The sequence below is a fragment of the Nematolebias whitei genome, chromosome 12 (genome assembly GCF_014905685.2).
Source record: "Nematolebias whitei isolate Nwh7 chromosome 12, NemWhi1, whole genome shotgun sequence".
Lineage (NCBI taxonomy): Eukaryota > Metazoa > Chordata > Actinopteri > Cyprinodontiformes > Rivulidae > Nematolebias > Nematolebias whitei.
The window spans coordinates 39239447-39266141 of record NC_056509.1 but is presented as its reverse complement, the minus strand read 5'-3'; the positions used below and the strand labels follow the sequence as shown (position 1 = coordinate 39266141).

Here is a 26695-nt window from a genome sequence, read left to right as displayed (position 1 = left end):
CACCGTTTCAGTGTATATTTTTGATGTGTAAAAATTATTTTTAATCTTTTGTTTGTTTGCATAGTTTGATTTTGCCCATTATGGTTGGAATTTAGGTCACTGTGTGAAATACTTTATATTTAAGTCAAGTCTACCTTTATTTATTTTGCATACAACAACCTAATATTTTTTCAAAAAATAAAAAGACAATTTTATTTGAAAATCCTTTTAAAAAAACATGCACACTGATATATCATGATGAACAAAACTATTATTTTAAAAATGATTAATAATGAATTTGTATATTAAGATGAGTCAAAGCCTACATTAGCAATATATTACAAATTAAATTATTTATAATATCATAGTGCAATTTTCTATGGGTAGTTATGTTTATTATATTAGTAAAGTATTCAGTATATTATATAGTTAATGTGAAGATTTATTTATGTTTACGACAGTGTCGTAATGTCGCTGACGGAAAGGTGGCGCTGTTGAGCCGCACTGTTGCCAGGGAAACGACTCAAAACAACCGGTGGCGCAGCAGTTCACCAACAACAGCCACAAGTGTCCCGACTCTGCGCTCGGACAAAACTCTGCTACAGCGGCTACACGCGTTAACACCGGGGCAGAGATTTTTCTTTCGTAATCGTGTTAAATTCGCACAAGTTCTCAAAGCAACAAGCCCCTCTTTGTAAAACTCGGACTTCTGGCTGGTTTTGAAGCGGTGAGTAGTCGCTTTCTGTAACGGGACAGCTACGGATCAGCTAGCGGTCCGACGCAGCTAAGCTAAGTCTTTTTAGCTAAACTAAGAGTCACGCGCTCATGCTAAGCATCAATAATACATGTAAAACCAAAACCGTGCATTAAAAAAAATCAAACTCGTTATTTGGAGAGTGCCGTTTGCAATTACGTCTTACATATTTGTAAATGTCTCAAAACGGTATTAATATTAAATCTACACGACTGAGATATTTATTTTACATCGACTCCAGATTAACCAGCCGTTTGTTGCTTGGGCTAATTTAAAACGAGAATTTTACAACAAGTGCTTTTTTTTTTTTAACACAAGTTTTGGGGACATTTTTTAAATGACACTTGGAGAAACTTATAGAACATCACTGATGAAAAGACTATTGCACTTAAATTACTTCACATTAACAGGATGCCTTTTTTTTTTATTTTGGACCTTTCTGTGTTTTTAACAACCACCCTTTTTATTTTACCAGGAAGAAATCCATTGAGATTATTAATCTCTTTTACAAGGAAGTCCTGAGAAATGTAGCATTTCAAAATGTCTTACTTTTCACAGGAATGCTTTATAATCAGCTGCATAATTTCAATTTATAGTACATTTAAGTCAAATAGGAAAACAGTGAGATTAATAATTCAGGAAAACATATAAAAATATTGCTTATTAAAATGTTTGTCTCTCGTGCCAAATCTGCTTAAAAAGTATTTATTTAAAAAGTATTTGCAGTTAGTTCTCAACCATTGATGTTTTTGGTTCTGTTTTCTTTTCATATAATATTGAGTCTTCTTTGTGATGCTGCAGATTTCTGTAACTCACTTCACAAAAGTGGAGCCCAACCTTTTTGTTTGTTTGGGTTAGTGTGTTGTTTGCACGTCCGTTTTATTTCATTCTTCTAACCAGGCACATCGCTCCTCTCCCAGCATCCTTCCAGGTCCTGCCTTGGCCGTGTAGAGTAGATCCTGAGATCCCAAGCTTAATTAAGCCCACGGGAACAGATGGTCTGCTGGCAGCCTGTGCTGTTTCTCAGCAGTACCCTGCCTCACTAAACACAGCTAAATGTTTCTGCAGAGGAGAGGTTTAAAAGGCGTGGAGGTAGACGTGCCAGACATGATTAGCTGCAGAGAGTTGGTATGAGAGGGTAAGGGCCGCCATTTAATTGTAGAGGACATTGACTTTGATTCAGGGGCGCCTTTCAAAGACAAAGATGTTGTTTTTTTTATGTTTTGTCTACTTTGATATATTAACAGTTGCAACAAATGTGGTATAATACAGGTAATTATCTTTGAAGACTGCAAACAGTCTTTTGGCAGGCCTATAATTTATTTTGGCTTTAATGAGATGGTGAAAAAGAGGCACACCAACCAGCATTTAGTATTATTATAACTGTGCACAAACGTTTGTCACAAGTTATAGATTTAGGGTTTTGTTTCTTCAAACTGACCAAGCAAATGCGTCACATCAGCACGTCTCAGTCATATTACCAAATCCAGATTAGTGCTTGTAGCTTCCTTAAAAATAGATTTTAATCTACAATAGTAACAACATTGGTCAGTTAGGTAGTAAATGAAAGTAGTGTGTCACTTTATTATCATTTTGAATACGTTGCAATATGCTCAAATCTAGTCAAAGTTTATTTCTGTCACACATTTAAAAACAATTAAATTTACCAAAGTGATGTTAAAGATATAAAATAATTATGTTTATAATTGCAACATCAGTAATAAATATGTATTACAGTAAAGAATAAAGCATAATTTATTAGAACAGAATTTTGAATAAATAAATAAACCATGCTTGTAAAATAAAAGCCCTAACCACATTATACTAAAAAAAAAAAAAAAACAATAGTCTTTCTTTCTTTGTTTTCATCAATATAAGCAGTTAGCTACAGGTGGATATGTTGAACAGGCTGTTCTGTTGGACAGGTGTGCTCAGTCCAGGGGATTTAAGGTGACTGAGGCCAGAAGGCTCTCTGCGTTAAGAATTAGATTAGTGCCTTGTTAGATGAGACCAGGTAGGGGCAAAAGTTGGTCCTGACCCAACGTAACAAAGAAATGTGCTTACTTGAAAGTATAAACTATAATTTAAAAGAAAGTGGTGTACTTTCACAAAAATAATCCGAGACAATGTTTAGCTTTAGTTTTATTTGAACTATTTATCACGTTGTTGCTGCCAAATATTTCCTAAAAATACTTTCTACTTCAGATTTTGAATTCTCAAGAGTGTTCACGCTGTTAACTTTGAACAGGAGAAAACATGTTGTTTAATATTTTATCAATTTATTGTAAATCCTTTTTCATTCTCTGTTTGTATTTCAGGCTGAGCGGTGACAGAAAGAAGACAAAGAACTTCATCCTTCAATGGAGTTCTTTGACCCTGAGCTGATTGTTTCCACCAGCAGTTTCTCTTAATACGCTGGCAGATTTAGGGAAATCCTGGGGTGGTTTGAGCTGTATGCAGCTGCAACAGGGATGATTACATCCCATATGAACGGTTATGTGCAAGAGGCCTCTGGTCAGGCCATGAGCTACAGAGAGAGAGCTGTGGACTGTCCAGGTCAGGAGAGTAGCCTCGTTAAATCCCCTCAGTGCAGCGCCCACATGGAGAGGATCCAGCTTTACCAAGAAGAAATGAGGAAGAGGAGAGAGGAGGACAAGGGAAAGCATGACATTGATCCTAATGCTTCGCTCAGGCTCAAGAAGTTGTCACAGAACCCAATGGTTGGCATCGACAATCCCACCTTCGATGGGAAGGAAAAGGTTACTAATGACACAACCTGCCCGGATCCTGTAGTGGGTGAGTTAAAGGGAGGGAGGGAGTGTTGGAAGACCGTTACGTGGGTCAGAGGTTGAGTGGAGGAAGGAAAGTTTGAAAGAGGAGGAGCAACTTAGACCTCAGGGAAGAACAGAGAATTGTGAGGTTTTACAGAAAGAAATCAAAACAAAAGAAGTTAAAACAATGTGACTACTGAAGGGGCAGAGCAGAGGTCAGTGTGGAGGGGGAACGTGGGTTTTACAGGCTGGGATATTTTCAGCTCAACACAAAGTATTGATTGTCCCATTAAAAAAAAGACTTTGTGGAAGCTAATAAAATGAGTCACATTGTAGGAGCACTTTTGGGGTTCCTAAGAAAACAGATGTTTATTTATATGTTTTGGATGTAGTACACTTGGTATTCACTTTTTTCTTCCTATAAGTGCTCCTATAGTTTGACTGCTAGAAACAAAATGCACTAATGTCAGCATCTCTAATAATCTTCTGTAATTATCTTCTATAATCTTCTCTATGCTTGCTATAAGCAACTTTATATTTAAAGGCACCACTATCACCAAAGAACTGCTACATATATATATATATATATATATATATATATATATATATACTCATATACATACAGTGCCTTGCGAAAGTATTCGGCCCCCTTGAACTTTTCAACTTTTTGCCACATTTCAGGCTTCAAATATAAAGATATAAAATTTTAATTTTTTGTGAAGAATCAACAACAAATGGGACACAATCATGAAGTGGAATGACATTTATTGGATGTGTCAAACTTTTTTAACAAATAAAAAACTGAAAAGTGGGGCGTGCAATATTATTCAGCCCCCTTGCGTTAATACTTTGTTCCAGCTGCAAGTCTCTTGGGGTTTGTCTCTATCAGTTTTACACATGGACAGACTGAAATTCTTGCCCATTCTTCTTTGCAAAACAGCTCGAGCTCAGTGAGGTTGGATGGAGAGCGTTTGTGAACAGCAGTCTTCAGCTCTTTCCACAGATTCTCGATTGGATTCAGATCTGGACTTTGACTTGGCCGTTCCAACACCTGGATACGTTTATTTGTGAACCATTCCATTGTAGATTTGGCTTTATGTTTTGGATCATTGTCTTGTTGGAAGATAAATCTCCGTCCCAGTCTCAGGTCTCTTGCAGACTCAAACAGGTTTTCTTCCAGAATGGTCCTGTATTTGGCCCCATCCATCTTCCCATCAATTCTGACCATCTTCCCTGTCCCTGCTGACAAAAAGCAGGCCCAAACCATGATGCTGCCACCACCATGTTTGACAGTGGGGATGGCGTGTTCAGGATGATGAGCTGTGTTTCTTTTACGCCAAACATATCGTTTTGCATTGTGGCCAAACAGTTGGATTTTGGTTTCATGTGACCAGAGCACCTTCTTCCACATGTTTGGTGTGTCTCCCAGGTGCTTGTGGCAAACTTTAAACAACACTTTTTATGGATATCTTTGAGAAATGGCTTTCTTCTTGCCACTCTCCTATAAAGGACAGATTTGTGCAGTGTACAACTGATTGTTGTCCTACGGACAGACTCTCCCACCTCAGCTGTAGATCTCTGCAGTTCATCCAGAGTGATCATGGACCTCTTGGCTGCATCTCTGATCAGTCTTCTCCTTGTTCGAGATGAAAGTTTAGAGGGACGGCCAGGTCTTGGTACATTTGCAGTGGTCTGATACTCCTTCCATTTCAATATGATTGCTTGCACAGTGCTCCTTGGGATGTTTAAAGCTTGGGAAATCTTTTTGTATCCAAATCCGGCTTTAAACTTCTCCACAACAGTATCTTGGACCTGCCTGGTGTGTTCCTTGGTCTTCATGATGCTCTCTGCGCTTTGAACAGAACCCTGAGACTATCACAGAGCAGGTGCATTTATACGGAGACTTGATTACACACAGGTGGATTCTATTTATCATGATCAGTCATTTGGGACAACATTGGATCATTCATAGATCCTCACTGAACTTGTGGAGTGAGTTTGCTGCACTGACAGTAAAGGGGCCGAATAATATTACACGCCCCACTTTTCAGTTTTTTATTTGTTAAAAAAGTTTGACACGTCCAATAAATTTCATTCCACTTCATGATTGTGTCCCACTTGTTGTTGATTCTTCACAAAAAAATTTAATTTTATATCTTTATGTTTGAAGCCTGAAATGTGGCAAAAGGTTGAAAAGTTCAAGGGGGCCGAATACTTTCGCGAGGCACTGTATATTGTTGGTTTTAAGTTAAATTTACAACATTTCAAACAGCTAAATATTTGGCTAATAAATAAGTTATCTGATCATCTGACCATCTAATCACAAGCAGAACTGGTTTGTTCTACTTTGGAGTAAGCTGTTGGAGGAAGAATCAGTTTTGTTGTGTGTTTCCTTGACTGATGAAGCCTTCCGGATCAAAGGCGAAACGTTTCAGCAAAAGAAAAAACTGTCCAGATGACCTGACTGAAAAATGTTGGATTTTATACCTGGATTATTGAGCATGGACTTTGTTGTCTGATAAGTTGTTAAACACTATAAAGATTATGAAGTAATGTAAATTCCCATATTATCATTTTACTTTAAGACTATATAAAATTAATTATTTAAAACATATTTTTTACTTTAGACCATAATAAATCCAAACTAGACACAATGCTGAAACTTTAAGCAAACATATATTTCTTTTTTCTCCTTTGGCTTTTTATAAAGTTATTTTTGAGACAACACCTTTCCTCAGAAGGTTTTTAATTTAGGCCCTGATCATTTTTCATTGCTTTGTTCCTTAATCAAAAATAATTTTGGACACAGTTCTTCTGTATAAATATATTTGGTTTAGGTTGTAGTAGTAATAGGCAAAAATCTGACAAAATTAGGCTGTAAAAACAGCTTTAAAAATTAAATATTTATTGATTATGTGCTTGTTTTCCTAAGCATTGCCTTTTTTTCTGCCTGCTTGTTTGTCAGAACTGGAGGAATTATTGCAGGCTCTGAAATGGATGCAGAACTGTTTGCATGATGCTCAGAGCCAGCAGGATGTGGAGCTGATAATGCAGCTCCTAGCCAAGGAGGAATTCAGAAAAGCCTACATGATCTACTCAGCTGTGTCCCAGCAGTTGAACCGAGCCAGTCCCACTTCGCCCCTCACATCACAAGCACAGGACCTCTGCCAGCAGGTACACTTGGGTTGCAGAGTTTTTCATTTATTTCATCGAGTCTGCACTGTTTGCGTGTCTGTCAGGAATCATTAACTTTTGGAGTCAACCCAATTAAGATGGTTGCCACAGTCAACTAACTTTAAAATTCACCAAAAAAATGGCTATAGCTCTGTCGATTTTACAGATAATGACCTAAAATTTGCTGTGGTAGAACCTGAGAGTCATTCATAACACACACTTTGAGCATTACACTGTGCAATATATCTTTGCGTAAAACTTTGGCACTAACTGTCAGAAACACTCTGTCCATGTTCGAAACTGAGAAAGTAATCATTGGGTGTTCATCTACAACTTATTATTGTTTCAAATCAATCAGAGGCAAGATGGCCGCCACAGCATATCAACTTTAGCCATCAGGAAAATTAGCATAACATAGTCAGACTTACAGATGTAGAGCTAAAGTTTGATGCGGTGATAGCTGAGTCATCTTAAGCACATACTTCGACTAACGCATTTAACAAAACCTCAGCGTTACGTTACATCACACATAACATCATTTACAAGATCTGAACAAGACTGATGTAACTCCATACCTTCCTCATCATAAGATGTCTTTGACCAGAACTCAAGCATGAACGGTAACGGGTGCATTCTTTCAAGCACTAGGTTAGGTTAGGTTTATTTGTCATGTGCAAAATCAACACAAGGTCAACAATGCAATGAAATAATATATCGATAAACTCATCAAGAGAGCTGGCTCATTTCTGGAAGTGGACCTGCAGTCTCTGACAGAGGTGTCTGAGCAGAAGATGCTGAGGAAACTGCTCCAGAGCCTGAACAACACGTCACACCCCCTGCATGACACACTGGACTCTTACCGCAGCACCTTCAGTCGTAGACTGAGACCATAGAGGTGCTCCACAGAACAACACAGGAAGTCTTTCCTCCCTGTGGCTATTAAGCTTTTCAACTCCTCCCCCTTTATGCACAAAGGACATAATTTATATTTATTTATATTTAAAGGAATAAACTCTTTAATGTTTCTGTCCACACCTGTTTAGAACTTAATTGTTGGCATTTTTATATTCTCTGTTATTTTTATATCTTGTGATTCTTGTGTATGTTCCTTTGTACTGAAACTCTGGCACAATAATTTCCTGTGGTATCAATAAAGTTCTATCTTATCTTATCTTAAATGCTTAGGACGAGAAGAACCGTCTCGACTTGTCAAAAAAAAGAAAACAACAAGAAATATCAAAGCATGCAGCAAAAAAACTAATAAAACATGTTAAAATTACCACTAATATACTAAAAAACATGTTAAAATTACCACTAACATACTAAAAAACATGTTAAAATTATCACTAATATACTAAAAAACATGTTAAAATTACCACTAACATACTAAAAACATGTTAAAAAAATACTACTAAAATACTAAAAAAAAACAAGGTGCCCAAGAACTACTCGGTCTGTACATTTATCCTAAAGCTAATGTCCACAGCACCGAGACTCTCAGTCAGATCAAACAGACGTGACTAGGCCTAAAGTATTCAACTGATTATAATTACTGATTTTATTTTTAACCATGTCACAAAATCAGTTTGTGCCTCAGAAGACGAGCTGTGGTCTCCACAGAGAAGGCTGTTTGTTCACTCTGTTATAAATTTGTTTGCTCCGTTATCACCAGTTAACAGTGTGGCTTTTGAATATATTTTAGAAGCTCCTTTGTAAGCAAAGCAACTGGGTGAACTCAACGAAGCATCAAAAATTGGCTTGAGGCAAAAATGTATTTAATGCAAAACAAAACAAAAAAACGTGAATAATTACGACATGTAAATTATCTTGTCGTTAACAAGGTGAGTGAAAACAAACATGAAATATCCGTGAGCTCCAGGCCACAAATAGAAATTAAAGAGCTGGCAAAGAAAGGAAGTGGCAGTAAGACAAGATTAAGAAACCAGTAATAAATATGTCTGCATCAGTGCAGAAATAAAAGAAAACAATAAAAGTTAGAACAATGATTACTGAATAGACATAGCAAAGGGCGGTAGAGGAGGAGGGAGATGACGTTCTTGGGTTATCAGGTGGGATTCCTACTGATATTTTCAATAATCAAAATCTTTGATATGTTCTTAGTTTGTAATAGACCTGTCGCGATAAACATTAAATCAATTAATCGCATGATAAATTAAAACGAGGTCGATCATTTTCATTTATTGCTTTATTGTTTCTTTGTCTCTCTCTTTCTACTGAAGACACTGGATGACAAAAGGCTCAAGTCAAGTCAAGTCAAGTCATATTTATTTATAGAGCACAATTTAAAACAGATAGACTGTTATCAAAGTGCTCAAGTCTGGTGCTCTTCACTGACCCCTCCCTTTCTCATTTTCTTAGCGTAAGGGGGGAGTGAACTATCGCGTCAGGTAGCCAAGGCATCGCCTTGTACCTCTGCAGCATTAGAGCCCTGTGAGGAGTTAGCAAGCTAAAGAAACATTATTTGATATTGGGGGGTGGGGGGGAAGTGAAGTGGTAAAGTCGAACGCAACAGCAGCCGTGTGGGAGCACTTCGGATTCAAACTAAATGACCGAGGCGAACCGCTGAACCTTTGTGAGCCGGTATGTCGCATTTGTCATAAAACGGTAACAACTAAGAGCAGCAGTACAACGCACCTGCACCTAAAGCACAATCATCCAAAGCAGTTTTCCCAGCTGGGAAAAATAAATAAATACAACTGGTGGGCCGTCTCCGTCTTCAAGTTCCCAACAGTCCACCATCACTGGAGCATTAATCGACAGAGAGCGTACAAAAAGAACAGTGCTGCAAAATGGTGCGTGCTCACAGACAGCGTAGTTCGTTTAATCACTAAAGAGATGCTGCCCTTTAATGTTGTTGAAAAGCATCTGCTCTTATTTATTTAAACGGAGTGTGCTTTTGTTAGTTTGCACTTTTTTTATATATAAAACTGGCAGTTTTGCTCATCTTTATATTAAACTAATGATTTTTATTTTTTGAAGGGCAATTTAGTTTACAGACTTCATAATCTGTGCTGTTTTGGTTGAAAGGATTTTTTATTTCCATTTTGTTTTTTTGTTGTATTTAGTTTTTATTCGAGTGCATTTTTTGTTAACGGAGACTGAGAGCCCATTTTATTTTTGTTTTTGTTTATTTTCCGGTTCCAGTGTGAAGTGTTCTTTTGAAATTAAAGTTTATTGATTTTTGAGAGGATGTACTTGCATTATTATGTCATTATCATTACATTAGTTTAAAACGGTCTCCAAACAATATTATCGTTTATTGCAATAATTTCTGAGCCCGTTAATCGCCCAGCAAAATGTGTTACCGTGACAGGCCTAGGTTGTAAAAATGATTAAAAACATATCAGATTTTTTTATTTTCCCATCAGTTTTTCTTGCTCGAGTAACAGTTTGGTGGCTCCTGCAGAGCTTCCATTTAGAAAGTGACAGAAAGCCAGAAACCACAGCAGGGAATGTGTCATACCTGACTTCCTTGTTTAATAAACACCAGATTGTCTTTGCTGAAGCAAAGCAGCTGTAATTGTCTTGACTTGTGAAGTGAGCCGCTGCATGTCAAATATTCAATAGCAGCCTGAACCACAGGCCAGATCATGTAGAAAGACAGAAATAGTGATTTGAGTTGCCACAAGTAATGTAGAAGCTCCTTTACACCAACAAGGCACCAAATTAGGATTAGTGTCACCTTCTCATGAGAGTAGTGACTCTAAGCAGCAGTTAGACTGGTGCAGTGTAAGTTTTAGCTGATGGCTAAATGTTTAAGAGGCTAAATTGTTTTGACCACATAAGCTGTGATACACACTGTTTATTCTTTCCAGGACTGCATGCAGCCGTGTAACAGAACTGTTGTTCTCAATCGTGACTGGATGTTTTAAAGTTAAAGAAGCTGGATCTCATGATCTGTTTCTATCACACACAGACAGCACATTATTATCTTTCTGCAAAAAGAGTAACTCATTGTATGCACACATAACAACTGGAACGTTTGTGCTACAAGGCACGGATGGTTTATTTAACCTTTCATAAGAACATTTAAAAAAAAAAATTTTTTTTTCAAAGTCATATTTTCACCATGTTATTCATACATTTATAAATGTTATAGATTCAAACTAAATATTTTATTTACAAGCTAAATATTTAGTTTAAAAACTAAATACATAACTTGCAAGTTAAATATTTAGCTCCAGACTGAATATTTAGTTTACAAACTAAATGTTTATGTCTAAGATAATTTTTTAATTTACAAACTAAATATTTCACTTGCAAGTTAAATATTTAGTTAGTGAACTAAGCATTTAGTTGTTAATTAAATGTTTATTTGCAAACTAAATATGTATTGTCCAAGATGAATATTTCATTTCCAAACTAAACATTTAATATCAAAGCCAAACATTTAATTCCTTAACTAAATATTTAATTTGCTAACTAAATATTTAGCTCGGATCTAAATATTTATTTTTCAAACTAAACATTTAATTTCCTAAGTAAATATTTAATTTGCTAACTAAATATTTTGGTTTGACATAAATATTTAGCTTGCTAGCTAAATATTTAGATTGCTAGCTAAATATTTAACTTGCAAGTTAAATATTTAGTTTGTAAATTAAACATTTAACTTGGACATAAACATTTAGTTTGTAAACTAAATATTTAGCTTGTAGATTAAATATTTAGTTTGGAACTATGACATTTATAAATGTATGAATAACATGGTGAAATATGTCTTTGAAAAAAAACTATTGTTTTTTTCTTATGAAAGGCTAAATCAACCTAAATATTGCTGTTAATTTTTGACTGTGTAACTTTACAAACGGCACACCATACACTGACCATTGTGTAAACTAATCTCCCCGCAGCCCTCTGTGCTGCAGGATGAAGGCCAGGATCTGGGCAGCCAGAAAAAGAAACTGCAGGAGCTTACAGCAGCATGGGCGGAGGTGCAGCGCTGCTTGGTGGGGAAGGGAAAGTGCATCACCTTGTTAGCGAGAGCTTTGATAAGTGTAATGGATGAGCTAAGCCCTGAACAAGAGATGAAGAGGCAGGAGAGCAAGAAACAAAAAACAAAAGATTGAAAATAAAATTAACAGCAACAAGAAGAGGGGGATAAACAGGAACAGGGTGTACAGGCTCCAACAAAAGTATTGCTCAGAAAGGAGCTTTGCTACTTTGATCCTTGAGAAAGGCAGCATTTATGCATAAACACACACACACACATAGTGACATTTTTTTTCTAAAGTGTAGTCTGGCACTGAGTGCAACTGGAATGTGGAAATTCTGTGAATTACTTGAGAGTAGCCAAGTGAACAATGGGTGACAGTCCAACAAATGTTTTCTCAAATCTGTCACACACTACAAACTTATTTCTTACGAAAACAACTTTTTTCTTTTTTTAAATGAGCCACCGTCATTAATTAGTAGAAACGGGTTAAGGTTTTAAATGTTGAGGTTGTATTGATGAAATGAAAAGTAGTTACCCAGACCAGGCATTCAAAACGAGGTAAGAAACATTGCTGGCCTCGAACAGTCCTAACTGGAGGCTATTTCAAAGTTTTGGTGTGTTTTATTTGAAAATGATGTACTTTCATATCCGCAGGTCCATATGTAAAAAATAATTCCTGAAATCAAAAAAGGAGTAAAAGCCATAAATGTTGTAATATTCTGATTTTACCAGTATATATATTACATTTGAAAATTTTTATTTAATTTAACTCCAAAGAAAAAACATGTTAAAAATCCATGAATATATTGATTCCTAGCTTTCATTTTATTGTCTGTCTTAATAAATGGCAGTGAGATTAAGTAGACCTAGATTAAAGTCGTAAACTGAAACTCTGAGTTGTTCTGGCATGCAGTTTTAGAGGTTTCAGTGGCAGATTTATCTCATCGTGTTGTTTCTCTGTTTAGGTTCAGAGGATTCTCCAGTCGAGCCATCAGAAGGAGGGTTTGGAGCTCAGTGTGCTGCTCACCAGTCCCCATCTGCAGGTCAGAGATCAGCTTTCCTGCTGCGACCTTTTCTTAACCAACAATATGATAAGGCCACAAGCTTGCAGAGCCTTGCAGCCAACTCATTTATTTAGTTATTATTCTAATAATTAGACCACTGGAAATCTAATTAATGTTCTACACAACTGCCTCCAAAAGGCTAATTGTTTTTCTTGCACCTTCCCCTGGGAAGTCAAAGGTCAAGGTTTTGCATAATAATGGTTTGATGGGGGAAAGCAGCTGCAAGTTTTCTGTCTCTGACGTCCTTCTATGTATCCGATAAAAACCTGCTCTGGGACACTTACAGCAGATAATTGTTTTGTAAAGTAAATCCTTTAATTGAGGTTATTTTATCAATCCCTGTAAGGGGTCATTTAAAACGGTGGTCTCAGAAAAGGCAGGCTTTGTAAATGAGATTGTGATATTTGCTCATTTCTCTTATTGATAAAAAAAACAATAATTGGAATTTTTGAAGCAGAGTTATTGGTTTCTTGTAGAATATATATTTTTAAAACGACTGATAGTTTTATTATAAAGTAGGTTACTAATAGCTTATAAAATAGTCAAATTGAGCCATTCTTGCACATTCAAACATGCACACGTGGAGGGATCAGAATAGGTTGAAAGATGTGTATTTCATTTGCAAACCCTTGAAATAGGCGTACTGTAAATGTTCATCTTTAGTTGTCGATAATTTCTCACTATCAAACTTGTGATGTAAGAATCTAAAGACTGGATTTACTTCTTTTTGTGTGAACTCGTCAGGACGTGCCTGCTGTTGCGTTTCAGTGGTTCCGATTGGCTGTAACCTGTTCCTTAATATTCTCACAGTCTGGTTCTAAAAGCTTCTGTTGGAAAAATGAGACAAATAAATGCACGTTTGTTAGTGGTGATACTTGCTCTGTGTTGTCTTCATTTTTTTATGGCTGTTTCCCACGGGAAGGCAAGTCACAGCCAGTTGTCCGTCCAGTAGGGTTGGGGAAAAAGCCTTTGATTTGAAGTAACTTTACTTCTATGTAGTGGGTTGTCCGTTTAGCGTTTATTTCTGTCAGCATGAAAGAATCAGACAAACGTAAACTCCATTTATTTGCATCTCTACCCATGTTGGTTTAGGCATTGTTAGTGAAAGTGGAGACACATTGTTAGATTGCAATCATCCATTAGTGTATGGAACACCAAAATGCTCAAAATTAAATAAATAAATAAAGCATTATGAAATAAGTGTCTAAGCTCATTATAAAAATGATTCATTTTTATTCTTTTATTTTATAATGGTGTTTTTTGTAACGGCTTATTTAGTTCACAATGCCATTTTTCAGCAGAATGACTTCAGCTGTCAATCAACGTGAGTGGGTTGGACCTTCACGCCCACTGGCTGATCCTTCACATCCATCAGTTTTCCTGAATACCTGCTCACTGGTACAGCTAGCATAGCAGCTAACATAGCAGCTAGCAGCAACTTGCCAGGTCAACAGTCACGAATTATGACAGAGTTGCAGGAACTTCGTTCAGCTCAGGTAACTTTAGCAGATCAAACTGAGAGGATTACGTTCTCAGAAGATACAGGTGTCGTGACAAAAATTGATGGGCTGCCAAAAATCGATCAGTGCCGTGGGAGCGCGCACGGGAGGACTCGCTGTAGTTCTTTGAATTTAACAAGATTAACACTAGCTGTACCCGTGAGCAGCTATTCAGGAAAACTAATGGATGTGAAGGATCAGCCAGTGGGCGTGAAGGTCCAACCCACTCACGTTGATTGACAGCTAAAGTCATTCTGCTGAAAAGTGGCATTATGAAAGATTTTTTTTTTAAGTTTCTTATTTCATAATGTTTTATTTATTTATTTAATGATGAGCATGTTGGTGTTCCATATTTAGTGAGGCAGCACGGTGAGAAAAGTTCACAGATGTGTGACTCTGCTGGGATTTTTACGATTTAGTGTCCGCGCAGTGGAAAACCAGTCATCTGATGTGTGACCTCGCCCTCCACACCTGACTGGTAAGCTCCCTGACTCAGGACCATGCAGCCGCTGGGGTCGGTCTGATGAGATGTGAGGCAGCCTTGTGGCACAAAAGTTGGAACGAGAAGATAACGGTTCAGATAAACAACTTTACAGACAAAACTAATGTGAGTCCAGTCCACGTTTGTTCCTCTCATTGTTTCATGGAACACAGTGTCCTCTAAAGAACAGCAACCAAAGTTGGTAAATGATGTGCGGTGGATGTTTGGACTCCTAAATGAAGAGGGAGATCAAGACAGATTGAGTGAACACTGAAACGTAGCCTGAGGCTGATCTCTCAGTGTCCCTTTGCAGCCATACAGAAGAAACTAATGGAGACTAATGTTTATTAAAGAGCGTTTGTCACAGCAGATAAAATGAGGGAGCAATCTCTGTCTTACTCGTTCCTTGGAAATGGGCTTTCTGGTAAAAAAAAACCCACAAGGGGTGTGTAGCTTCTGGTTAAATATGTGTCTGCCATTTTTAAACTTATTTTACAAGTTTTGTGTTTAAATGACATCACGTGTTTGATTCTAATCATCATGTGATTGTATATTTCAGTATTCATATCATGTATTTTTTCTGTCTGTTCATGTGACAGGCACTGATGCAGGCTCATGACAGCGTGGCCGTGCAGGAGTTGGCAGAGGAAACTATGACTCAGTATCTTGGAGAGACGGTTAAATTAGTGCGGCTGGAGAAGGCCAAAGACACCCCTTTGGTGAGATGTCGTGTTTTTTTATCCACAGCTGCTGTTAGGTGTGTTTTTATGATCTCCAAGTGATTTAGACTGCTCTAGGTCACAGCGAGCGCCCCTGGCGGTGCATGTGATGCGTTTCTTCTCTTCTAACATTTAGATTTGTGTTTGTTCAACCTTAGAAAATGTGCAGTGTTTGAATGTGCAGTCTTTGTTTTGTGAAGCATTCCCTCACCTGAGTGCTCCTGTATGTGATTACCAGGGTGCAACAGTGCGTAATGATGTGGAGAGTGTGGTGGTGAGTCGTGTGGTGAAAGGTGGTGCGGCGGAGCGCAGCGGCCTCCTCAGTGAAGGAGACGAGATCCTGGAGATCAACGGGGTCGCCATTCGTGGAAAGCATATCAACGAAGTCCACGACTTGCTGGTGAGGACTTCATCAGAGTAACCTTACACTTGTTTACAATCATTTGAACAACTTCTGTTTATTGGGAGATAGTCTACATTTCTTAACCACCCCTAGAGAAAAAAGTACAGTCAGTAAAAGGCTGAAATTTGATGGAACTGCATCAGGGACGTGTTTACTTTGTTGATTTTTCATGTTTTTTCACAGCAAGAAATGCATGGAACCCTGACCTTCCTCATCATCCCGAGTTCTCATGTTAAACCTGCCCCTCACAGACACACTGTGGTAAGTCTCTTACAGCATGAGAGTGTGCGTCAGAAATCCTGTTGGCATGTTTGCAACAGTAAACCTATTGTTGTAAACTCTCTCCTCAGATGCACGTACGAGCTTACTTTGACTATGACCCCTCTGATGACCCCTTCGTGCCATGTCGGGAGCTGGGTTTGTCCTTCCATAAGGGGGACATACTGCACGTTATCAGCCAGGATGACCCCAACTGGTGGCAGGCCTACAGGGATGGAGACGAGGACAACCAGCCTCTGGCTGGACTCATCCCAGGTAGAAATTAAATGAAGGCAGAACATTAAAATGTAGTTTATTGCTTCACAGTGCACAATGAGCTCAGGTGCGTCCTGTTACCACTGCTCATCCTGCAGTTGTTTTCACAACTTGAATGGAGTCCACCTGTATCCATGGACAAGACTGAGTAAAGCTGTCATATAAGGTGACATATTGTACAGTGCCTGTCAGAGCACAGACCGAGCCGTGATGTTCAGAGAATCATCTGTAGACTCCTGAGACCAGATTGTACTGAAGCACAGGTCTGAGGAAGGGTGCAGAAATATATCTGCAGGATTGAATGTTCCAATGAGGTCTACATAATCATAAATAGAAGTTTGGAACCACTGGGACTCCTCCTAAAGCTTACCTCCTGGCCAGTCTGAGCGATCAAGGTAGAATGGTTGGTTGTTCTTCTGGAAGGTTCTCCTCCCTCCTGCCAGACGCTGGAGCTTTGTTGGAGTAACCAATAGGTTCCTGGTCACCTCCCTGACCAGAAAGCCCTTCCACCCAGATCTAAATGAAGTTGAGCTAGTGTAACGTAATAATAATGTAATTGTAAACTGTAATATTGATAATAGTATTTCCAAAACGGTGGTCCTGAGAGAGGTTTGAAGACAGCTGTTGCTGGGACTTTACGTGAGCTTGGTACGAAACTCACCGAGTTAGAAATTCATGACCATCTGGCCGTTTGGTGCGATTGCTGCTGCTGCGACCTGCAGCCACTGACCAGCTAATACAAAAGTAACAGCAGTGTCACTTTGAAAAACAAAGAACAAACACAAACAGATGTAAAGGAAATTGACTGGGAAACAAAAAAAGAAGAAATTTAAGCATCAGCAGAAGCTTCGTTTGTGTGTTTCATCTGTCGTCATCTCCATCAATGAAGCATGCCAAAAATATTGGCATTGCACTTGCAATTTCATTACGTACATTTCAAAGCATTTTATTCACATTTTAGCGTTTATTAACACAAAAAAGAAACTGCAGGAGTTTGAGATCAGTGTCGCACAGGTGGCTGGCAGCGAAGCTAATAGGATAGTGAAAATCTCACTGGCTGTAGGCGTGTAAAGACAAGCAGGAACAAGATGTTAACTGTTGGCACCTTTAACTGCACAAGGTCACAGTTTGTGGTTTTTCATGTTACATTCAGTGAATCAACTCCTTCATTCTGGTCATAAAAGTAGTTTTGTTGACTGAAGGCTTTGTTTTATTCAAGTGATTTTTTAATGAAGAAAAAAAATATCAATTTGAATAAGTAGCCGTGTCCAAACTTTTAACTTGTATGTAATTTACAACACTTGTACAATTTTTTTTTTTTTGCAAAAGACGTTAAATAAACTTTAAGAAGTGGGTAAAGTCATAAAGATGAAACTGAAACAAATTATATTTTTTGTGATCCATCAATGAGGCAGATTTTCAGTTCAGCTCTTGTTGTGTCTGGAAACTACGACGGAGCTTTAGGGCCACGCTAAGAAATAAAAATTAAAAGCCATAAAATTACGAGAATAAAGTCGTAGAAGACTTTTTTTTTTTTTTTTACAGCTCTTGTTTATTTTTATTTATTTTTTCCACGAGTTGGATCCACGACATGAACTGTCAGTCAATCCAGTAGGAGTGTCAGCAAATGACCAATCCGAAGCTAAATGCTCCTTTACCTGCAGAGCTGCTGCAGAACATCAGAGCGTACCACCTGACTGTAAACAGGTTCAAAGTCCTGATACTGATAATTTTCTGATACTGATGCGCTATCAGATTAATTATCTCATTATTTGTAAAACCAGTACCAAAGTATAACTTAACAAGACGCTCATTTTTTTCATTTTACCACAGTTAAAATACGGTAAACAGCTGCTTTATTGTGTTGGACTTCGGTTAATATTACGACTCATTTAACTTCGGATTGGTCATTTGCAGACACGCCTACTAGATTGATTGACAGGTCACGTTGTGGATCCAACTCGTGGAAAAAAATAAATAAATGAACAAGAGCTGTAAAAAAAAAAAAAGTTTTGTACGACTTTATTATCGTAATTTTATGGCTTTTAATTTTTTTTTTCTTAGTGTGGCAATGTAATTTTTATTTTTTTATTTTTTTTAGCATGGCCCTAAATCTCCGTCATACGAAACAAAGTTGCAGACGAGTACTAGAAAGTGACAAATAACTAACCCGCCACTACTAACCTGACTCCACCCGTCTGGCACGTCCAGCAGATTAAAAGGAATGCTCAAGATTTAGTTGAGTTTGCCCTTTGACCCAGGTCTGTTGGGGGTGCAAGTAAACAAGGTTAAGCCCTAAGAAATGGAAAGTTGGCTTCCTTTATGCGTTTTCCCCCAGTACATTTACATTAACAACGAATATTCAGTGACAAACTAAATACCGTTTTTAAATATTTTGAATTTGTTTTAGGTAAAAGTTTCCAGCAACAGAGAGAGAGCCTAAAGAAAACTATAACCGACAAGAACCAAGAGCAGCAAGGTGAGCAGTGTGTGAACCAAACTCAACACGTTAGCTGGTGCAGGTTTGTAAACAGACTCATTTAAAACTGTTGTTTTTATGTGTTCAGGGAAGTTGTGGAGTTCAAAGAAAAGCAAAAAACAGAAGAAGAGGAACACCTCAAACACAAACAAAGGTGAGAGTCCTGTCTTTAGCGACGTGAGAACTGAGCGGGTTTAAAACCGTGCTCCGTGTGCACGCTTACCTCGCTGTCGCTCCTCGTTAAAGCACCTTTGAAAGCCCGCCTCGGTGCTGGACAGCTGCCAGACGTCCACCACTGTCAGCATTACGCCCACGCGTAAGCCGAAGTTGACACGCCTCGTCTTTTTCACAGCAGCTTGTCCAGACTTGTTGTGTCACAAGTCAGATTAGACTTGTCTTCACAGACGGGATCAGCGAGCGCTTTAACGGCTTGGAGGGACTTGGCGGTTTTAGGGTTCACACAGAGAGGTGTACTGGTTATAAAAAGAATGAGACACACATTGTTTTGTCAAAGTGCTCAATGCCCTGATGTTCCCTTCAAACAAAACACAAGTGATAATCTGCAATATGTTTATGTTTGAAATTTCTAGTTTCACTCGTTCACAGTTAAGAGTCACAGCTAGGTCCAGATCAGCAGCTCAACGGTCCGATGTTTCACTGAGCCCTCCTCCTCTGTGTTTTCAGACTACGATGACCTCATGACCTACGAGGAAATGTCCCTCTACCACCAGCCTGCTAATCGCAAACGGCCCGTTGCTCTGATTGGTCCAGCAAACAGCGGACACGACGAGCTGCGTCGGAGGCTTCTGTCCACGGGACCAGACAAGTTTGCCGTCGCCGTTCCACGTAAGCCCACTCTTCAGCAAAGCACATAAACGTTAATCACAGCTTCTGGTGAGGATTGTAATCAACCTCACCTTTTGTATGGTTCAGACACAACCAGGAACCCAAGAATACATGAGCGAAATGGACGCGAGTACCATTTCGTGAGCCGCTCTGCCTTCGAAACTGACCTGGCGACGGGGAAGTTCATCGAGTCGGGGGAGTATGAGAAAAACCTGTACGGCACCAGCACAGATTCTGTCCGACACGTCGTCAACTCTGGTCGTATCTGTTTGCTCTGCCTGCACACGAGGGTAGGAGGCTGAATGTTTGTTGCTGTGAAACAGTTATTTTTGTGTGACACGATAATTACACAGATCCCACGGCGCTCCGCCAGAACATCGTGTGAACGTTTTCTTCCCCAAGTCCTAAAAAAGTATTCTGGTTGATCAAAACAGAAATTACAGCAGACATGATGCTATGGCCTATCTTTGTTTATTCTTTAAACTTCAGCTTTCCTTTATATTTGTGTGTGTTGGTGTTTCTTGTGTCAGTCACTGCGAGTGTTGAGGTCCTCCAACCTAAAGCCATATGTCATCTTCATCGCTCCTCCTTCTCAAGAGCGACTGCGCACTCTGCTGGTCGTAGAGGGGAAGACACCAAAGGTAAAAGATGGCAGAAAAAACATAAAGAAGGAAGATCATAAGTCAAATTTTAATATTGATTTTTCCCAACAAGAACAATCTTTTCAGGTATTTTATTGTTAATAAAAATAATGAAAACTGTATGAAAGACCAGAAGATAACAGTTTTTCTTACTAATATTTACAGGGTTTCTGCTCAGCCTTAATTTGCTCTTAGTATTAAGAACTGCACTTAACACCGTACACGTCGCACCACCGTATAAGTTGCATCTGTCCAAATATGTCTAATAAAGTGGGAAAAAACATACATAAATCGCTTCGCTGTATAAGTCGTATCTATTATGAGTCACCGCTGACGTGTCGTGTTTGTTATGCGTCACAGCTGACCACCCGGAAACATGGGCCGGTGTGCCAAAAATCGATTGGCTGCCAAATGGTGGGAGCATGCACTGGAGGACTTTAACAAGAATTTAACAAGATTAACACCTAAAAACAATTCTTTGTTTGCTTGACATTATAGCAAAGCTGTGTCTCAGTTGAACTTTTCCTTAATAAATGCACTTTAATGGTCAAATCAGCTGCATTTCAGCTGGGCGGTGCGGCGAAATGCAGCTGATTTGACGTTTGACGTCTTATTAATAACCACTTTTACCTATTCATGAGACACTTGACTTGCCATATAACTTGAGGGCCCACTAGTGGCTGCAAATGGTAGTGTTCAATATTTTCCATGTCAGAATGAATGAAATTTTAAGATCTCAGCCAAAAATTGGGTTATAAATATGGGGAAAACATATATTAGTAATTTCTGTGTATAAGTTGCAGGACTTGCAAATTTATGCAAAAGGTACGACTTATACAGCGAATAATACGTTATTCAGATCTTTAAAAAGTATAGAACAAAGAAAACAGAGTAAAATGTGTTTACAGACTTGATTCTTTTTTGAAAAATAAAAATCATATTTTCTGAAAATAACTCAAACAACAGTACTTTTCAGATTCATTATAAATAAAATGTGTACTGTGCATAAGTTTTAAAGCAGACTTATTGTTTGTTTGCCAAATGTTGCTTACTCTGATGGCAAACTGAAGCGCTACAAATTACCCCAACCTTTAAACATATGTTGCTTTTTCCATTTTACTCTGAATCAGAAATTAGTTTCACAAAATAAACCTCATTCTGTCCTGAACCATGTAAATCCCTGCGATCTGTCTTTTGTGTTGTACATTTACTGTAACTTCTTGTACTTGTGTATCAAAAACTGGCCAAAGATCAGTTTTAAGAAATCTGGAAACTTACGTCAAAGATTAAATTTAAAACAAGACATGTAGGAACCCCATATTTAACATTTGTGTCTGATCCTGAATAGACAGTTTAAACTTTTTTCTGTTAATGTCTCGTTTTCTGCACACAGCCGGAGGAGCTGAAGGAGGTCATTGAAAAGGCCCGCGAGATGGAGCTCAAATACAGCCACTTCTTTGACGCCACCATCGTGAACATGGATCCAGACCAGGCTTTCCTCGAACTGCTCAGGGTAATAGATAAACTGGACACGGAGCCGCAGTGGGTGCCCACATCCTGGCTCTGTTAGGAGCTGTTTTCTCTCAACACCAAGAGTCTCAGGGAAGATGAAGAAGGTAAACGGAGGAGAAAAACTGAGAAAGGAAGACTGTGGTAAAAATGAATAAATAAAAATCTCAGGATTCTCACTTGCACATTTTCCTCGCTTGGAGAGGATCGTTACGCTGCAAAGATGGACTTTCAAACGTTAATTCTCGGTGTGTGTGTGTGTGTGTTTTGTGGGTGATTTATTTTTGTTTTGTTAACGTTTTGTTAATCTTAGTTTTATGCAAAAATCAATCATTTGATAAATAGAAATATTAATAGATATTTAAATTGTAAATATACATACATATATATATATATATATATATATATATATATATATTAGGCCAAAAAAGTTAAATATTTTATTACATTTAGTTGTGCCACACCAAATCCAAATATTCAACTGGGAGATTAAGCTTTAAAAAGGCTTTTCATGGAGCCAAAACCTCATTGAGTGAAAAATAAAAATAAAAAAGTGGGTAAAATAGATTTTTGCCCATTTAGATATTGTCTTCCAAATCTGCTGGAGCCTTCATAGTGTTGGGAATACAGTAGTCCCTCCTACATCGCGGTTTTTCAAAATAAGATTGGACATGACACAGTTGACTGATTGATGGACGAGCCATGGATTGTTTATTTAAAGTAAAATAGTTTAAATGATTTTGCACCGTGTGCAGCCCACAAGTGCAAGGGTAAGCTTCCTCCTGCAGCTGATCAGCTGATTTCCTTCTCTGCAAGCACACATTTCTCCTGCTGCAGCAGCTTTGTGAAGCGTTAACCCTTCACTGTCCAGATGCACCGATCGACTTTTGTCTTCCAACTTAAAATTCAAAGTATGTCGCATCGTAAAATCATCATAATCACAAAATATAAGTGTTAAAAGTTATTTTTAATTATTTTAGAACCTCTATGTTCAGTTGTTACAGTGTAATTGATCAAGAAGTACATTTCTGCTCCGTGCTGCAGAGCTGAAGCTGTGACATTCCTTTGATGTCCTGCTGCACTTCTCTACAATTTAAATACAAATTACATGTTACTAAATAATGTTAATAATATTACTAAATGCATATTAATATTACATATATTACTAAATACATAGTAAATAAACAATCCATGCTGCACAGATTAATTGGATTGTGTGCAGCCTGGCACATATCATGACAAAGTTTACTGAACTTGGACCACTGTACCCCGACGTTACGGTTTTCACTTATCGCTGGTGGGCGTGGTCCCAAACACTCGTGATAAACGAGGGACTACTGTATGTCAACACCACTTTTGTCTCCTGTTCACTAAAGACTGACCTCATGTTGGTTATTGTTACACTAAACGTGTAAAGCTGCATGTTTTATACCAGTGTAGTACAAACAGGACTTTATAAACATTAGGATCATTTGCAAAAGTGTTAATAAAAAAATTAATGAAGTCGTTGCATTTATTTTTCAATTTTGCATTCTTTGAAAGCACAAACATTTTTCTTTGACAAACACTGAAGGGAAAGAAAAAAAAAATCAACTTCACAGTTCAAACCATCACAGAAATATTGAAAAGAATCGGAGCATCTTTTGATTTGTTTACATCTTTATTTAGACGGCGTGTTGAGGGGTTTGACTTGCTCACAACGTTTTACAGGATCACAGATTTACAGCTTTCAGTCATGAATCCTCCCAGAGGTGTGTGTCTGTGTGTGTTACAGGTTTTAAACGACACCCTGAAATCTACAACCACCCTGAGCGTTACAGCATGCAGCGGCTCTAAACGTGTCAGATATCAACTGATGAACCACTCACACGGAATGCTTCTTTAATTTCATTCACAAATGTAAACATGTTCTTTGTGATTCTTTTTATTCATATGCACTTTATAGTTAAAGACTTTTTGCTGTACAGCGACATGTGGAACCATTCAAACCTTCCAGCACTGATTCACATCACAAACATGGACACACACACGCAAAACAAACTTTTTATCACTTTATAAGATTTAAACGCGGCCGGAGAGGCACAGAATAAATACGACGGTGGTGCTTCACTCGAACAGCAGGTCCTCGTCCGTCTCCTCGGTCAGCATGTTGGCCGGCTCGGCGATCGGACCGAGGGCAGCCAGGCGGGCGGCGATCTCGAGCTCCGTCTTTTGCCTCAGCTGCTTCTTCTTCTCCTGAATCTTCTTCAGCCTGGCAGAGCAGACAATCAGTTTGAACAGAAACCTAGCTTGCTAGTAGAATTCCTAATCTTATCAGTGAGACTACCGTATTTTTCGGACTATAAGGCGCATTTAAAATCCTTTAATTGTCTCAAAAATCGACATCGAGCCTTATAAATGAACTTTATGTGGTTATTGTGAATGAGTTGAATAAAGTTTCACTTATCTGTTTTGTTTCGCCTAATGCGCCTTATAGTCCGAAAAATACGGGAATGTGATTCCGACGGTTTATTTATTGTCTCAAATAAAAATGTTCTCACCTGTAGAACTCCTCACGTTCTCGCTCGTCCAGCTCGGTGATGATGTAGGTGAGCGTGCGGTCGATCCTGGGAATAATCACTGCAGGGTGGAGTAAAGATTATTACGAGCACAATAACGAGCGTCTTCGATCTTCTCAGCTGTGCAGCTCGAGTTTACCGTGCTCGATGGCGTTCACGCGGCGGTTGGTGATCTTTATGGCCTCGTCCAAGGTGACAAAAGACGTCTGCAAACAAAATTCTTCTGCGCTTTAAAAAGAAAAGACCAAAACGAGCTACGCTAATGCTTTATTAGCAACAGCAGCCTCTACCTGCAAGGAAGCCAACTCGACAAGCAGCTCCACAGCTCTGGCGTAGTTCCTCTTCAGCCTGGAGAGCTGCTCCCCTCCTCTGGCCAGACCGGTGAGTTCATAACCTGACAGACACACACAGCGACACTTGGCCCTCTCTGAAGATCACATCTAACCAACACATCCTGTGGGTACATCACACTGCACTTACTGTCTCCACCTTCTTGGTAGTGTTCAAAAACTGGAAGGGTCACCCCTGAAATGGTAAATTCAAAGAATAAACATCTCGGATTCAGTGATAATATAAATAAGGACTGGACTGGTCTAACCTGCCACGTTGTCCTTCTTGGCTCGAACCTTCACCTGGGCTTTGTTGACGTTCTGGATAACAGTAGTGCTGCGAACAGATGAACGTTACCGACACATCTGTATCAAACTCCACTGAACATCGCAGCGAGCTCGTTTTAATTTTTACCTAAAGTCGCCTGCGGCAAATTTGGCTTCAGCCAAAGAGAAAGCGGCCTCTCTCATCACCTCTCCCATCTTGGTTTTAGTCTAAAAGAACAGAGAAATTAGAAATACATAAAAAAAGTCTTTAGGAAATAAAAGTCCAGTTTATAAGATCCATGTGAGTAAAACAGACCTGAATCAATGCCTTCCAAAATTTGATTAAACCGACTGATATTAATAAAAGGTAGAATTAATATTTTACTATTTGGTTAATGGTATTAGTTGCAGGTAAGTTTACAGAAGTGACTTTGAATGGTGCAAAATGAAACGCAGTAGCAATTTAGGATTTATTTTTCCAACTGACTTCAATGATTTTACGCAGGATCTGACGGAAGCGCATCGAGAGGGCGTCGGCCTTCTTCTTGAGCAGACTGCGGCCGGTCTGCGCTCCTTTCAGCCGAGCCTTCATGATGGTCTGAGCCCTGCAGACACGCACGAAAACCTTTAACGTTCAGCTCAGAGAAACACTTTTCGAATTTCACTGCAAAGATGCTGATTATCATTTGTTGATTTTAACAAAAGCAAAACTATTCGGTGCAAAATTTACCACAAACCCTCTTGGTGGTTTTCCTGGTCCACCAGCATCTTTAATTAGTTACAAACATATTCCATACTTCCAAGACCTTCGGTGGCTGATGCGATATCTTTTTTTTATATAGATCTTGCAGTTTTCAATATTTCTAAATAACGTCAATACTTTGTTTTGTAGGTTGTCTTGCAGCTTATAATAGAGTCAAGATTTTTTTATTATTATTATTTTGAAAGTTTTCTGAACCAGTACTAATGTTCATAACTTGGCTGTTGGTTGATATTTGTAGTCGGCAGATTTATTTATTTACTTGTGTCCCACAAGAAAACAACATTCCAAAAAAAAGTTTGTTTCAATACACTTAAAAAAAAAAAAATCTGTAAAATAATAATATTAGTTATCATTTATTTTTATTTTATCTTATTACAACTGTTGTCGTGTATAATATTTTGTATAAATGAGGTTCTATTTTCTAAGCAAAGCTAATGCACACAGTCTTTCCATGCAGCCTTGTTTTAGCTGCAAGTATCTGTGCTCTCCCAGATGTGATGTTCTATACAAGATCACATGACACAACAGGACTCTTCCTCTTTGAAACAGCAGCCTGGCTCACACAAAATTAATAATTCGCAATGCAGAACAAAAACGTGTAGATCGAGTCATATAGAAAGTAAAACGTTTCAGTACCTGGAAACCAATACAAATAATATGTAAATAAGCTGTAGCGGGTTAGCAAATGCTAAGTAAAAAAGCTGCTTACATTCTAGAGGGGAATATGTCGATCCTGTCCTTTCCAGACATCTTCCCGTTTTTTGGTCAACCACTGCTGTTTTCTCTTTACTTCTACGCTCTGAGTGTAATAACTTGACGTTGATTTTATTTACAAAATACTAGAGTAGATATATAATAACAGAAAAAGCTATCAGAGTAGGATTACGTGCTCATATCACAAGCTAATGTTCGTGATCTTGCTCGTCCGTGATGATCAGCTGGCCTCCTGGTCATGTGACTCAACCGAT

At 38.4% G+C, this 26695-nt stretch overlaps 2 protein-coding genes across 2 annotated transcripts; one reads left to right on the top strand and one right to left on the bottom strand.

Annotated features, from left to right (window-relative positions):
• Positions 1-641: 641 nt before the first annotated feature.
• On the top strand, positions 642-22025 carry pals1b (protein associated with LIN7 1, MAGUK family member b). The gene is made up of 14 exons (XM_037685567.1): positions 642-706; positions 3052-3529; positions 6470-6678; positions 12601-12678; positions 15279-15398; positions 15637-15798; positions 15985-16062; positions 16152-16335; positions 18746-18814; positions 18903-18968; positions 19499-19660; positions 19748-19950; positions 20191-20301; positions 21695-22025. The coding sequence occupies exons 2-14, from the start codon at positions 3205-3207 to the stop codon at positions 21869-21871; spliced, it is 1944 nt and encodes a 647-aa protein (XP_037541495.1). The 5' UTR covers positions 642-706; positions 3052-3204; the 3' UTR covers positions 21872-22025.
• A 1362-nt stretch (positions 22026-23387) lies between these two features.
• atp6v1d (ATPase H+ transporting V1 subunit D) lies at positions 23388-26692 on the bottom strand. The gene is made up of 9 exons (XM_037685906.1): positions 26437-26692; positions 25452-25569; positions 25113-25192; positions 24967-25034; positions 24849-24893; positions 24659-24762; positions 24508-24574; positions 24351-24429; positions 23388-24061 (listed from the first exon to the last, which is right to left on the bottom strand). Exons 1-9 carry the CDS (start codon positions 26475-26477, stop codon positions 23917-23919), a joined length of 747 nt encoding a protein of 248 aa, XP_037541834.1. The 5' UTR covers positions 26478-26692; the 3' UTR covers positions 23388-23916.
• Positions 26693-26695: the final 3 nt, after the last annotated feature.